This window comes from Sturnus vulgaris, chromosome 10 (assembly GCF_052056855.1).
Source record: "Sturnus vulgaris isolate bStuVul1 chromosome 10, bStuVul1.hap1, whole genome shotgun sequence".
Taxonomy (NCBI): domain Eukaryota; kingdom Metazoa; phylum Chordata; class Aves; order Passeriformes; family Sturnidae; genus Sturnus; species Sturnus vulgaris.
The window spans coordinates 4,434,159-4,448,318 of NC_142252.1; the positions used below are offsets into that span (position 1 = coordinate 4,434,159).

At 50.1% G+C, this 14,160-nt stretch overlaps 1 protein-coding gene across 1 annotated transcript; it reads left to right on the forward strand.

The window, feature by feature from the left end:
• The first annotated feature begins 101 nt into the window (after window positions 1-101).
• Window positions 102-5,264, forward strand: FBXO45 (F-box protein 45). The gene is made up of 3 exons (XM_014870418.2): window positions 102-475; window positions 733-1,089; window positions 2,755-5,264. Exons 1-3 carry the CDS (start codon window positions 200-202, stop codon window positions 2,938-2,940), a joined length of 819 nt encoding a protein of 272 aa, XP_014725904.1. The 5' UTR covers window positions 102-199; the 3' UTR covers window positions 2,941-5,264.
• Window positions 5,265-14,160: the final 8,896 nt, after the last annotated feature.

Genomic DNA, 14,160 nt, shown 5'->3' on the forward strand with positions numbered 1-14,160 from the left:
CCTCCGATCCGCCGCGCTCCCCTCGCCTCCCCCGGGCTCCGCTCGGCTCCGCCGCCCCCGCCCCTCGCCGCCCCCCGCGCCCGCCGCGCACGCGCGGGGCGGTGCCCGCGGCCGAGATGGCGGCGCCGCGCGCCCCCGCGCCGTGAGGCCTCGGGCGGCCCCGGCCACAGCGGGCGGGCTGAGGGGAGCGCGGGGGGCGATGGCGGCGGGGCCCGGCCCCGGGCCCGGCCCCGGGGCGGCCGCGGCGTCGTGGGGAGGGCCGGGCTGGCGGCTGCCGGGGCGGGTGTTGGAGCTGGTGTTCTCGTACCTGGAGCTGCGGGAGCTGCGGAGCTGCGCGCTGGTCTGCAAGCTGTGGCACCGCGTCCTGCACGGCGATGAGAACAGCGAGGTGTGGCGCAGCCTGGCCGCCCGCTGCCTGGCCGAGGAGGCCCTGCGCACCGATATCCTCTGCAACGTGCCCACCTACAAGGGCAAGGTGAGGCCGGGACCCCCACCCCGCCGGGACGCCCCTTCACCCTCCCCCGGCGCTTGGGGAACACACCCGCAGCCCTCCGGCCCACCCGCCATTGGAGACGAGGGGGCGGGAGGCTGGGAAGCATGACGGGGGTTTATCTCCTAGAACCACAATGGTCGGGGTTGGAAGGGACCTTAAAGCTGCCATGGGCAGGGACACCTCCCACTAGAGCTGCTCCGAGCCCCGTCCATCTCCCCCACCCACCTTTTCTCGCCCAGGTCCGTGCCTTCCACCACGCCTTCAGCACCAACGACTGCTCGAGGAACGTGTACATCAAGAAGAACGGCTTCACGCTGCACCGCAACCCCATCGCGCAGAGCACGGACGGGGCGCGCACCAAGATCGGCTTCAGCGAGGGCCGGCACGCCTGGGAGGTGTGGTGGGAGGGCCCGCTGGGCACCGTGGCCGTCATCGGCATCGCCACCAAGCGCGCGGCCATGCAGTGCCAGGGCTACGTGGCCCTGCTGGGCAGCGACGACCAGAGTTGGGGCTGGAACCTGGTGGACAATAACTTGCTGCACAATGGAGAGGTGAACGGCAGCTTCCCCCAGTGCAATAACGCGCCCAAATACCAGGTGAGGGGGTTTGGAGTGGGCTGGGAGGTGCTGGCTGTCCCTCGCTGTCCCGGCTGCCTGCTGAATTGCTCCTAAGTGACCCTCAAAGGTCTCTTTGCCTTCCCTGCAGAAGGCAAATGATTCCACCTTGTGAGCCTTTCCCCCTTTCATTTACTGCTTCCACAGGCTACACCTGTCTGGTGTTCAGTGCACCTGACCCTGGGTTGTTTCCACACTTTAATCTCAAACATTGAGTGTCAAACCTGTACTGTGGGTGTCTGCTTAGACCTCGTGGTGCTTTTTTTGGAATAAAACCTGAAAAGGCTGTTGTAGCTTTCTGAAGTAGCGACTTGCCCCACAGCAAGGTGAGTGTCTGAGGGCTTGTACCGCTTTGTTGTCTGGCAGGGTGAGCTGAAGTTAGTGCTTAGGTGAGAGTCTTCCTGCAAAAACCTGCAGCAGTGGTGATTGCTGCTGCTTTGCTCACTGGCCACCATCCCGTGCGTGACATCCCTTATCTGATGTTCAGGTAACTTCAGGGTATTAAAGAGCAGAGGCCACCTCACTTTTTTGTCCTTACAGAAGTGCTTGTCTTGTCGTTCTGCCTGCTCACACAACTCCTTTTCACTGCTGGATTTGCTTGTGTTATAACTTAAACTGGAACATTGTATTTCAGTCTCATATTCAGAGAATGAGTTAGAAGGGACTTTAAAAATAATCCAGTCCAACTCCCAGTGCTGTGGCTTTGTACTGGCTTACGTTTCACTTGTGGGTGAAGATCTGCATAGCACCTTGTGTCTGATAGTCCTAAATTCTGTGTGAAAGTTCAAATCGGTGATCCTTTGGTGCATTTTGTATTTATTAGGACATGTGCAGTGATCTGCTCATAGAAAACGTGTTTACAGGGAACACATGTGTGTGTTAGTGTTGGCTGGAAGAAATTCCCAGTGCTCGGGCTGGCTGGAGAAGAGTCAGGAGTTTGTGTGGTGCCTGCTGTGCTTGTGGCTGTTCTCTGGGACTTCCATTGATATCTGAAATAACGTTTGCTACATAAATGCAGGGAGCTCTGGGCCTGCCTGGATCCAAGGCTCCTGCTGGGGTCAATGTTGGTTTAACTTGTGTGTATGTATATATATGTTTTTTTAGGGTTTTCGTTTTACATTTTGTACTGAAATTTCCTTTTACCGTGGGGAGGGAACACCCCTGTCAGCGACAGCACCTGAATATTAGTCTATTCTGGGATTTTTTTTGTAGGTGGCACTTGCCTTTCTTAAATCCATTGTCTTTAAAAATGCTCCTCACAGAGCAGTTGCTGCTCAGCAATAGCAGCAGCTGAACACAGAGTTCAGGTAACTTGGAGCCCCTTGCAAAGATTCCAAAAGCTCTGCAGTATTTCCCAAGCACACAGCATGCAGTGCCTGCTTTCAGTGTTGTCACAGCTTCATATGGGAAGGGTCATGTTTATTATCATAAACGGGTGGTGGATGCAGGCTGTCCTGCAGCAAAGGTACTCAGGATCATGGTGAAACTGAGAAATTCCTGTTATAAGAGCAGTCAGTCATGAGACACAAGACAGCCCTGCTTTAAAATTCTCTGCTACATTACACTTCGCATTATTTTTGTTTCCATCTGAACATGCTGACTCTTTCTGTGTTTTATTTTTATTCCCCTTCCTGTCTCTGTTTCCAGATAGGTGAAAGGATTCGAGTTATCCTGGACATGGAAGACAAAACATTAGCATTTGAGAGGGGCTATGAGTTCTTGGGAGTTGCCTTCAGAGGACTGCCAAAAGTTTGCCTGTATCCAGCAGTGTCTGCTGTGTATGGTAACACAGAAGTGACTTTGGTCTACCTGGGAAAGCCTCTGGATGGATGACATGGATTGTTTCGTTGGGACGTCGAGATGTGGATGTTTGGGAGGAGAAATCTGCATGTTGGTTAGAGGGAAATGTGTGTTAGAGGAAAAAAAACAACAAAAAGGTGTGGGTGTGTGTCCAAGAGCCATCGAGGCAACCACGTGGAATTTGGAAACGGAGGACCAGCCGTACTTCAGAAATTGTGTTACATTTCCTCTTTCTACCAGGCCAGAAAAATCCTCAGGGCTGCAGTTGGTTGAGTGGGAAGCTGACACATGCATGTTGCAACAGATTTTATTGCTAAAATGGCAGTGTGACCTCAAACATTTAAGAAAGGACTTGATACAAAAATGCTTGAGGAAATTACCCTGGGATTTGTAAGTGGCGTGTTTTGTGAGAGACTCCCATTTCTAAACTGCTTGTTCCTTCCTTCCCTCCTTGGGGCCAGCGTGGGGGCTGGAGCAGAGAGGGGCTGCTGGGGGTATTTACAGTTTTTAGTGTCCTGAGAGGCACAGTCTGTGCAACTGCCCTTCTCTGGTATAACCATACAACACGTGTGCAGCTATTTTTAAGTGTATTTTAAGGATTGTATATAAAGAAAACGTTGAAAAGAACAGTTAAAAGAAAGGGTTTGCTTTATTCTAACTGGGACAGAATTTCTTAAAGGGAAAAAATCACCCCCCTCCCTGGCACCAGAACACACACCTGGGACAGGTGTACAGCCTTCATGTCAGTGCAGTTCTGTTGTAATGTGCTTTGGGATGCTCTTGTGGAGTGAGGTGCTACTTTGGGTTGTTTCCTGTGAAAGTTTCCTTGGCTTCAGTGACAGGTTTGTTCTCTGTAGGAAACAAAAACGTTTTCCCCGTGAGTTTTCCTTTCAGCAGAACTTGTGCTCCTCTCGGGGAAGGAAGGCTGAGCACAGCACTGAGCTTGCCTTCCTCTCCCGTCAAAAATGCCACCTTTTCAAAGCATTCTCTCACTTGCTAATCACTGTTGTGAGATGTCTCAACATAACATGGAAGGAGCATTGGGCTTCTGCAACCAGACCTTACTTTCAGCTTCAGTGGCTTTATAAAGCTTTAAGTCTTGCCTGAACCTTTCTTAACTGAATCAATCCCATTGTTGGTATGTTGCTACCCCAACATTCACCTGCCCAGGACTAGTAAAACTCTCACCAGCCCTTTCATGGGGATTCTGGATCACATTCAGTGTTTGTACTCTTCACTGATTTTCTCTAAGCCATGTCCAGACCCCCCAGGTGTGTCTGTGTGCTGGCCTGTGCAGGCTGGGAAGCTGCCAGGTGTAGTGAGGAGGGAATTCCTGGTGGAACCACTTTCCTGTGAGGCTGGAAGGTCTACAGGGAGCCCTAGGAGGGCCTTTTACCAGGGCAAGAAGGCTGTGAGCCCCATGGCTGGCTCATGACTCTGGTTTCATGTTGATTGGCATCTCCCAGAGCTGCCTGGGCTGTTTCAGAGCTGCTTCTTGGAGAGGGAGAAAGAAATGTTCATACAACTTTTTTTTTGTTGTTGTTGTTTGTTGTTTTTTTTTTTTTTTGGTGCTAGAGAATGTGAGTTTCTTGGTATCAGACACTGGCAATTCTCTGAGCATGGAAGAAAGAGGAATTCCTCTTAGGCTGTTGCTCATCCCCCTCCCTGTTCCTCAAGGAGGTGAGTGAGGCTTTGCCTTGGAGTGCTTTTGGCCAGGTAGATCCCCAGGTTCTGCCCTGGAACTGTGTAAGTTGTTACCATTTAAAAGTATTTATTTGTTTTGTCTGTTCATTGCTGAAAGGCAAATCAAGGTCTGTTCCTCTTGCTGCATCAGACAAAATGTGCTGTGAGCAATGGAGGTGTTTTAGGTGGTGCTGAGAACAGTGAAATAAAGGATGTGGGACAGGCATCCAAGTACCTCCCGGATAAATCTGTTACAGGCATTGATTGTACTGGACTGTAAAGTGTCTGCAGAGCAGATCTGTGGGGCATAGAGTTGGGGATAAAGAAGACAAAAAACCCTGCCCAGTTTAGGAAAAGAAATAGTCCCCAGGATGAATGTATTCTCAGTGCAGTCCTGAAAGATGCAACCTCTGCGGTTGTCCATGATCCAGTTAGAGGCAAGGAAACCCTGAGAATTCCAAGGAGTTTTAATCACAAATTCAGATTGATTCCCGTTCTTCAGACTGCATTTTACCCTCTAAATAATTTCCCTCTAAATCAGAAATGCTGAAAGTTGAACATTCCTTTAGGGGTGGGTTTGGGCAGACTCACTTATGTAAGATTATAACTTATTCCTGGAGACCAATGCTGGCTGTACAAAATATTAAAATAAACTCTGCTATCATTCAGAAGGATCTGTTGGTGTGGATTGTTGGAATGGCATCTGCAGGATCCCACAGATGGGAAGAAGGGAGTGGTAGCTTGGTGCCCCAGGAGAACAGAGGTGCTGGGGCTGTGTGATCTGTGTGACTGCTGGGAAAGAGAGTCTGAGTGGTTAAGGAGGGCTTGGAAACTCAGGGATCTGATAGCCCTGCTTGGGAAATTGCCTCTTCTGAAACAGGGATGCTCTCTCTTGGCTGTGGGAAAGGCATTCCTGCCCGCTGGAGGGCTCTGCATTGGAGTTGGGGTGGTGTGGTCACTGCCCCCACTGCTGCACCGAGGGGTCTCCTTCCCCCTCAGCTTCCTGCTGTTTCCTTAGCTTTCCCTATTCAATATTTCCCTATTTCCCTGTTCAATATTTCACCTTGCCTTTAGGAAGAAAGTATTGTTGTTTTCAGCTCTGAGGCACTTTCCAAACTCTCTCTACCAAGAGTTTGCTTTTAAGCAGTAAATCTCGGCTGACACCTCCTTTAGGAGCAGAGAGGTTTGGTGCTGGCTCACCAAGAAGGCAGAGGTTTTTTTTTAGCCTGAGGTACCTCAGGGTCAGTTGAGCAGTTGTTTGGGGTATTTTCTCTGGCTATGACAGGATTTAAGGGCTTTGGACAGGGGGAACATCAAGTGTTCCCAGCCCCTATAATGGAATCAGTCAGATTAACTGGTCTTGGCTTCAGAGTCTTACAGGATTTTGGGATAAATGAGCATTTTATCTGTCATTTTAATAAGATTCAGAATTCCTTGTGGTTTGAGTGTGCTGTGAAATCTGTAGGGAGCTGAACAGTCAGTCCTCTGTCCCTGCCATGTCTCTGAGGAGGTGAGGAGCTCAGTGTGGTCACTGGTTTGGGGACAGAGGCTGTTCCTGGCCTTGGTGGTGCCTTGTGCTGGCCCTGAGCCAATGTGTGACTCCTCAGGTGCTGCTGACAAACTGATAAATCCAGATAGGGTGGGAAACTGGAAAATGCCTTTATCCCAGCTGAAAGGCAGTGAGTGTCCATTTTTGGGAGCCCCATGTGCACCTTTCCCTGGCAGAGGCCCCTCAGTCCTGTCCCTCCTGGCACATTTCAGGTGACAAAGCCAGGCAGGAGCAGATGGCCCCAGTGCTGTGGCTGTGCTCTTCCCTGTCTTCCTCAGAGTGTGACAGCAAGAAATCCAACTTTTCTCCCTGCTTATCTCTGATCTACATTTCTAAATTCCCTGAGCACACTGGGTGTGTTTCCAGATGGCTGCCTCTATTTTTTTTCCTCTTCCATTTTCGCTGGGTTGATGACAGCAGCCATGAGTTAAAATAACACTGGGCCTGATTGTAGTCTGATCGTGCAAAACTGGTTTTCTTAAAGTATTTGAGAGGTGAGCAGCCCTCAGTCATTCCTTAAGCCATGTATTTCCATGTGAATATTTCAGTTTTTACATGTTATAAATAGCTCTTGGATGCATAAGTGAATTTTTTTCACTTTATTTGCCGTGAAATCTGCAGATAGCAAACAGCAATATTAAAATTTCACTAAGATCCTTTCTACACTTAAAAATCAGGTTTTCAGGGGGTTGGCAGTGGCCATGCTTGACTCTGTGACAGTGTCCCACCTTGTGCTAGAGTATGATTGAAAGAAAAAATGAATGAAATAGTGAATGAACACAGAAAGCTTTTCCAGCAGTGCTGCTGGACCTGCTAATTCATCCCTTAAGCAGTTTTTTTTTCCTACTGCTGGATGATGCTGGGTGACTACTGAAGGAACTGTCCCATCTCCCCACGAGAGGGCAAAGCTGTGGGAGCCTTGGCTTGTGCTCAAGCAAGTGCTGAGCACAATAAATGTTTTAATGTGGAACCTACTCCCTTAACAATTACTTCCTGTTCTTTTCAAAAACCAGACCAAACTAAAAACCTTCAACAGAAATGGATGATGGACATAGAATTTTTTAAAGTTCACTCCTTCATTTGAACCCTGTGTCCTGAAATAGGCTGAGCAAATATTTGCATTTCAGAAAATAATTTTTAGTGACACCAAACTGAGCCAAAGCTCCAAGATCACCTTAAAGGATTGAAAGGGATTTGAGAGGCTCAAACAAAATGTCAGAGTTGTTGTTCAAGATCCACTTTTTCCAAGACTTGCATTATGAGGAAAAAGTGAGATCAGCAAAAAATTATTAAAAAAAATCCATTGCAATTGAAAAAAATAAAGGAGATTCTGAAGTCAAACTCATGGTATGTTACAAGTGTTGTTCATTCTTCTGCAATTTTACCTAGTCAGGAATTGAATGGATTTTCTCTTCATGCCTGCACTGGTGGGTGTGGTGTCAGCTACCTGCAGTGGTTTCATGTCTGCTTGGTTATTTTTGTCTTTTTAATCTGGAGCTTGCCTTGCTTAGGAGAACTCAGCCATATCCCATCACTTCTAAATAGCAATCTAATGGAGTAAACTCTGCCAGTTCCAATATGAGGCTTTCTAAAGTGCTGGACAAACCTGCTGGTAGGGAAATTGATGTTGGCCAAAATGTTTTTTTATTGTATTCAAATACTGCAGGGGTGAATGTTTTTCATGGAATCCCAGATTGGTTTGGTCTGGAAAGGACTCATCCAGTTCTGCCCCCCTAATGAGCAGGAATCCTTTCCACTAGACCAGGTTGTACAGCCTTTGCCAAAATCACCTTTTGGGTTTCTCTGATGGCTTTTTGTTTGTTTTTCTGTGCTCAGGTGACAGAGGGCACTGTCCTCACACCAGGTCCCATCTGACATTGGGCACCTGACCCCTTCTGCAAGGTCTTGTGCAAAAGCAGAGCTGGAGGGTGTGATCTTGCTTTGGAGGCTGCCAAAAGATTTTATCTCAGCTTCAGCAAAAGATTTTATCTATTCCTGGGTAAATAACTGACATGAGCTGAACTGGATCAGAGTATGAACATTAGTGGGACTCAGGAGAGTGTGCAGGATGGACATCAGGTGGTTTTACATGCCCACCTCAGCCCACAGTGCTGTGCAGCTCTGGGATGTGACTTTACTGGCAGTGTGAGCTGCTCTTCCTGGCAGGAGCGTGGAGAGCAGGAGGGGAGATCTGAGTATTGATCCATGTCTGCCTGAACCTCCCCCTCCTGCTCTCCTGTGCTGCTTCAGGTCCCACATTAAGAGGTGGAGCTGCTTTCAGTCTCTCCCAGGTATGGCTGCAGGGATGGCATTTTGGATACAGCAATGATGTCACCTGTGTTACAGTGGTGTCACATGGTAGGGTTTGTTTTAATAACCCACAGAAACATATCCTGACAGTTCTCCTGTTTTCTTACCCCAGACCAAGGGGTATGTCCTGAGTACAAGAGTGTGCTCCAGCTCCAAACCAAAACCCACAGACAGGCTTTGTCCCTTGTCCCTCAGGGAGCAGGGATGCTGTGCCCCATGGCTGAAAACCTGGGAAAAGAAGATTTTGTAGCATGCATTTGCTTCCAGAAGATCTGCCTGCCAGCCCAGGCTGTGGCACAGGGATGTTGGCCTTCTGGCCAGAGAGGAAGGTGGGTGGGACATGCTGAGCTCTGCAAGGAGTTGAGAGTGTTTCACTTCCCTTTGCATTCATGACTGAATTACTCATTTCTCTGAAGCAGAACTGCAGCAGGGAGGGAGTTTGTGGGGCTGCAGATGGGAGTATTTCTTTTTTTTGTCACAATTTGCATTCCAGAATGATGTCCCAGCAGTGACTTGTCCAAACCTTCTCCTTCTGGTGACTTACAGCCTCCAGCCTTGAGAGTTTTAGGCTAAAAACTGACAGAGAGGAGGTTTAGATTTGATATTAGGAAGAAATTCTTCCCTCCTGGCACAGGGTGCCCAGAGAAGTTGTGGCTGCCCCATCCCTGGAAATGTTCCAGGCCAGGTTGGACAGGGTTTGGAGCAACCTGGGATAGTGGAAGGTGTCCCTGCCCATGGCACAGGTGTCCTTTAATGTCCCTTCCCACCCAAACAGTTCCATGATTCTATGATAAAAAACTTTGGTTAATGTGCTGGAGTAGCTGGGCCCGGGGGCTTTATAGCTTTCAATGGTTTATTTTATTGTACAGTACAACAAAGGTCAATTTATCTGTGCATTTGGCAATCCTGTGGGAAAAGCTCGGGCAGCTCCTTCAGGTCTAACTGCAATCGAAGTCCAAACTAGATGAAAGCAACCTGGTTGTGGGGCTTTCCAGCCCTTGAGGAGATCTAGGAGGAATGATAGGATGTTTTGGGTTGGAAGGGACCTTAAATCCCATCCAGTCCCACCCCTGCCATGAGCAGGGACACCTTCCACTATCCCAGGCTGCTCCAAGCCCTGTCCAACCTGGCCTGGAACATTTGCAGGGATAGGGCAGCCACAGCCACTCTTGGCATAAGATCAGAGGTCTTTTCTGGCTTTGGGCACTGGCTTCTCCCGCAGATGCTGTTGCTTAGAGTATCTGGACTGTCTGGGGTCATAAGGGAGGGGATGCACTTGGCTTCCAGTTGCTCAGAAATATGAGATTCTGCTGCCTCAGCATCCAGTGCATCCTGCTGCACGCTGTGCTCTGGAGACCAAGTGATCCAGATGCTCTCCTGGGAGAAGGTTCACCCTGGTCTGGTGGAGGTGGATCCCAAGGAGCCCTCAAACCCCAGCCTGGGAATGGCTGTGAGCAGTGCTGGAGCCCACAGGGTGGGAGCAGGGGGGAAATGAGATCCCTGCTGCAGCTTTCCCTCTCCAGCCGCTTCCTCCTCATTTACAGCCGAGCAGGAAGAGCGGTGACCGCAGATGGAGCTGCTGAGCTGGACCTGCCGGCAGCCTCACCCCCAGCACAGGCTCTGCGAAGGGGCTGTGGCCGAGCCACTGACCAGCTCCCCTCTTCCCTTCCCACCCTGTGCTCTCAGGAACACGGCTTTGCTTCCCACTAAATCCTTCTGCTGAGTCTCACTGAGGAAATGGGCATCTTTTGGGGACTGAGGGCTCAAAGGTGGGAGCCTCTACGAAGTTCTTGCTGTTGGGCTCCTGGTTGGTGTTAGATCCTTGATCAAATATCCTCTGTGACAATTGATAAAAGATTCGTGTTAATCACAAAAGCATTGGGGTTTGTATAAACCGGAATACTAAGCTCTGAAGTGAAGCATGGACACTAGATAAAGGAAATTATATGATTAAATAATTCTGTTTAAAATCACCTTGTTATGTTATATTATGTTGTATTATGTTACATTATAATATGTTATGTTTTCCAAATAAGTTGTATCGGCTACCAGCTTGCAAAATAGGACTTCCCAAAAAGCCCTTCCTGCCTTTGTCTAATCAATGCTGCCTATCCCAAAAACCAGACTCCCAGAACTTCTCTGGTGGTTATCTACAAGGACCAGACCTCCAGAACTTCCCTGGTGGTCACCTACAAGGACCGGATGGCAATCTGTGACTGATTATCACCCAAAGGCTTTGTGAATTTGTGAACAACGAGAACCCACAGTATAAGAAGAGGCTGCAAACCAAGGTTTGGTGGAGCGTGTAGTGGGTGGTGACCCCTCGCGTTCCCCAGCGCTGCTTGCCCTTCCTATATCAAATAAAGCAACCCAAATTTTGCTGAATATCGAGACTTTTGTCTCTCGTTTATAACACCTCTGAGCCCAAAGACATTGTTTTTGCTGCAGTTCAGCTTGTTGCATGTTGTCAGTCTGGGGGATTATTGCCTCGCCCCTCCTCCCTGATCTCCCACAACTCCTCTGGTGTTGGCAGGCAGCACGATGTTGTAAGGGTGGGTGAGCAAGCCCAGGGCTCTGCTCAGAACAACCCAGAACTAATCCTGGCTTCAAAGAAGTCTTCTTTGAACCCTGTTTTCCATCAGAAAACCTGGCAAGAGCTGGGAGATTCCTGACAAGGTGAAATATTTTGAAGAAATTCTTGGATGTGAGGATGCTGAGGCCCTGGCACAGGGTGCCCAGAGAAGCTGTGGCTGCCCCATCCCTGGGAGTGTCCAAGGCCAGGCTGGACAGGGCTTGGAGCAGCCTGGGACAGTGGAAGGTGTCCCTGCCCATGGCACAGGGTGGAATGGAGTCGTCCCAGAGGAGGGTGCTGGGGCTCCCAGACACACAATCACTGCAAAAACAGAGCCTGGAGCTTTACTGACAGATGCAAGAGCTGGCACACGCCTTTCCTTGGACCCAGGTAAGGCAGCAGGCAGGTGGTTTGGCCACAGCTTGGTGGAAAATAAATGGTTTTGAGGCTGATTATAAATTCTTGATTTTTGTCCTGTGGTTTCCCCTACAGGAACTGCCCTGAGGGGAGCTGTGCTTCCTGCAGAGCTCCAGCCCTGCTGCAGCACTGGGGCTCTCTGAGCCCACACTCCTGTACAGCAGTGCACCATCCTGGGATGGGACACATGCCTAGCTACCCCCAGGGTTAAACTGGGTGCTTTCCCATTGGGAAATTCAGCCAGATGGAACTCCAGAGCTCAAGTTTAAACTTCAGGCATCAAGCTGTGCATTTTAGCTTTTCCCTTTGCCTATGGAACAAATTCTGTTTTTTGTTTTCATAGTTCCTCTTAAATTAAAAGCAACTACTGCTGCTGGCAGCTTCTGAGACACAGGAGACTTCAGGCTTTCCTTGTTTTATTCGGAACAGGTGCTTAAATAATTTAAATTAATGATGCTTTGCACCATCATCCCTTGCAGAACCATTTTTTAAATTCTCACCAGTCCTCCGTCCCAGTGGGAGTCGAGGAAGCCCATGGAAAAATATTTCCGTTTCTCTTTTCCCCCACTCACCAGGTCCTGCTGCTTTGTGAACCATGAGTGACCCTTTTGGTGCTTCCACTTGAGAATAAATCACATTCCCTGCAGGAAAACACATGTTCAGTGATGGGGTTGCTGTTTCCTGTTGCAGTTTCCCAAGGGTCCTGTGCTGGGTGCATTCCAGGAAAAACTGGGAGCCTGCCCTCTTATCACAGCTTTGCTCTTGGGCTGTGTTTGACAATTTGAAGGTAATTAAGGGAAAATGATTGCATGGAGGAGGAGGAGGAGGTGGGAGGAACGGAAGGAGCTCACTGGGTGTAAAACCATAAGGGGATTCCCAGTCCTCTCCTACAGCTGCAGGAATTGCAGCTGCACGTTTGGACATGGCTCCAAGCAGCTGAATCTCCTTCAGTTTAACCTACCTGGACCATTGAGCTGCACTGGAGCTTCCTGAAGAGCTGATCAGAGGAGCACCTCCTGGCACCTCAATCCCTTCACTGTGCTGATAAAAAAACCTAAATTACCCCCTCTCAAAGCAAACATCAAGAGAGGCCTGGGTGGGGGTGTGAGGGGAGGAAAAGGAGGGGACCAAGCAGCAGCTTCAGGACTTTTTCAGAACCACCCGGCTGCAGGATGTGGGGAAAGTGTGAAGAGCAGCAGCACTGCTGCCAATGCCCCAGGACAGAGCTGTGGGGTCAGCACTGGAGTGGGGCTGCTTTCCAGGGACAGCAGGTGGGGGAAACCTGGGTGGGCCCTGCAGGGGCTCTGCCAGCCCATGGTGCCGCTGGGGAGGGGAGTTACCCTGCCCTGCCTTTGGGGATGGGCTGGGGACAAAGCAGAGAATGAACAAAACAGGTTGTTTCCTCTCCCAGTTCCTGCTGGGCTGCAGGAGGAAGCCGGTTTGACCCCCAAGGCATCACCTTGATGGTGGCACCACAAAAAGGAATCCCATCAGAAGGTGTCCAGAGAGCGGAGTCACGGCTGAGGATGCCCAAGTTTTACAGCTCTGCCAGCTCCAAGTGTCCCCAAGCACCAGGTGAGGGGTCAGAGTGTGGGCAGGGTTTGGGGTGAGGGGTTTATGGTCATCAGCTGGTCTCAGCTTTTCGTGTGCCCTTGAGCAATGCCATGGGAATTTTGCCCTTCTGTGAGCTTCTGCCACTCCTGTTCGCTTCTTTCTTCTCCTTCTTGATTTTTATACGTCCAACTTCCTTGAAAATGGAGGAAATGAAACCACAGGGCTTTTTTGTGAGTGATGTGGGACAGCCTCCTCCCAGAGAAGAGATGAAATTTAGGGGGAAGGCAAGAAAATTCTCTCCCTGGTCATTTTTGCTGGTTTCAGGAGTTTGGGGGCCATGTGGTCTGTCAGGGAGGGGGGACCCTGGCTGGGATGTCACTTGGAGGGGGTCTTGGTGTGCTGCAGTGACACAGTTCATCTCCCAACTCTGTAAATATCCCATTGGCACCATGGAACACATGGCATGTGGAGCATGGACCTGCTGATCCCAGACAGGCTCCTGCTGCAGGGCTGGATCCTTTCTCTGCACTCTTTCCCTGCTAGGTAGATCTAGGTAAAGTTTTCCTCCTCAGAGGCTGAATTTGCTGGAGACTTGGGGATGTGAGGACCCTGGGAAGGGGGAGACATGGGGTGGGGAGCTGGAGAGAAGGGGTAGGTGGGGGTGAGGAGGAAGGGGACCTCCCTGTGCATATTGCCTTGGAAATGTGGATCTTCGTTTCCTGGCAGCTGCAGGAAAAGCCATTTCTGCTGACTTTCACACAGGAACTAGCACTCAGGAGGTCCCTGTATCTGGGTGGTTCTGACTTGTGCCCTGGGTGCTGGCTTTGCTGAAATCCCGAGCAGCCCCAGGACACCCAAAGGTCTGGGAGTAGGGGCATAGGAACATCCTGAATCTCACTTAGTGTGAGGGGCAGGCAGCGGCATCCCAAAGTTACTGGGGACTCAAAAACTGGGACGTGTCCAGCCTTGGGCTGGGATGGAACAGGAAATAAATAACAGTACCTTCTTCCCCCATGGGATGCACCCCTTGGCTCCTGTCACACCCCTGAGCTGGGCACTGGAGGTAACAGGGCTCTGGAGGGACACAATGGGAAGGGGTGCCAGGCTGGGGTGGCATTTGTGCATCCTGCAGGAGTGGTGGCACGGCTGTGCTGGCCAGAACCAGCCC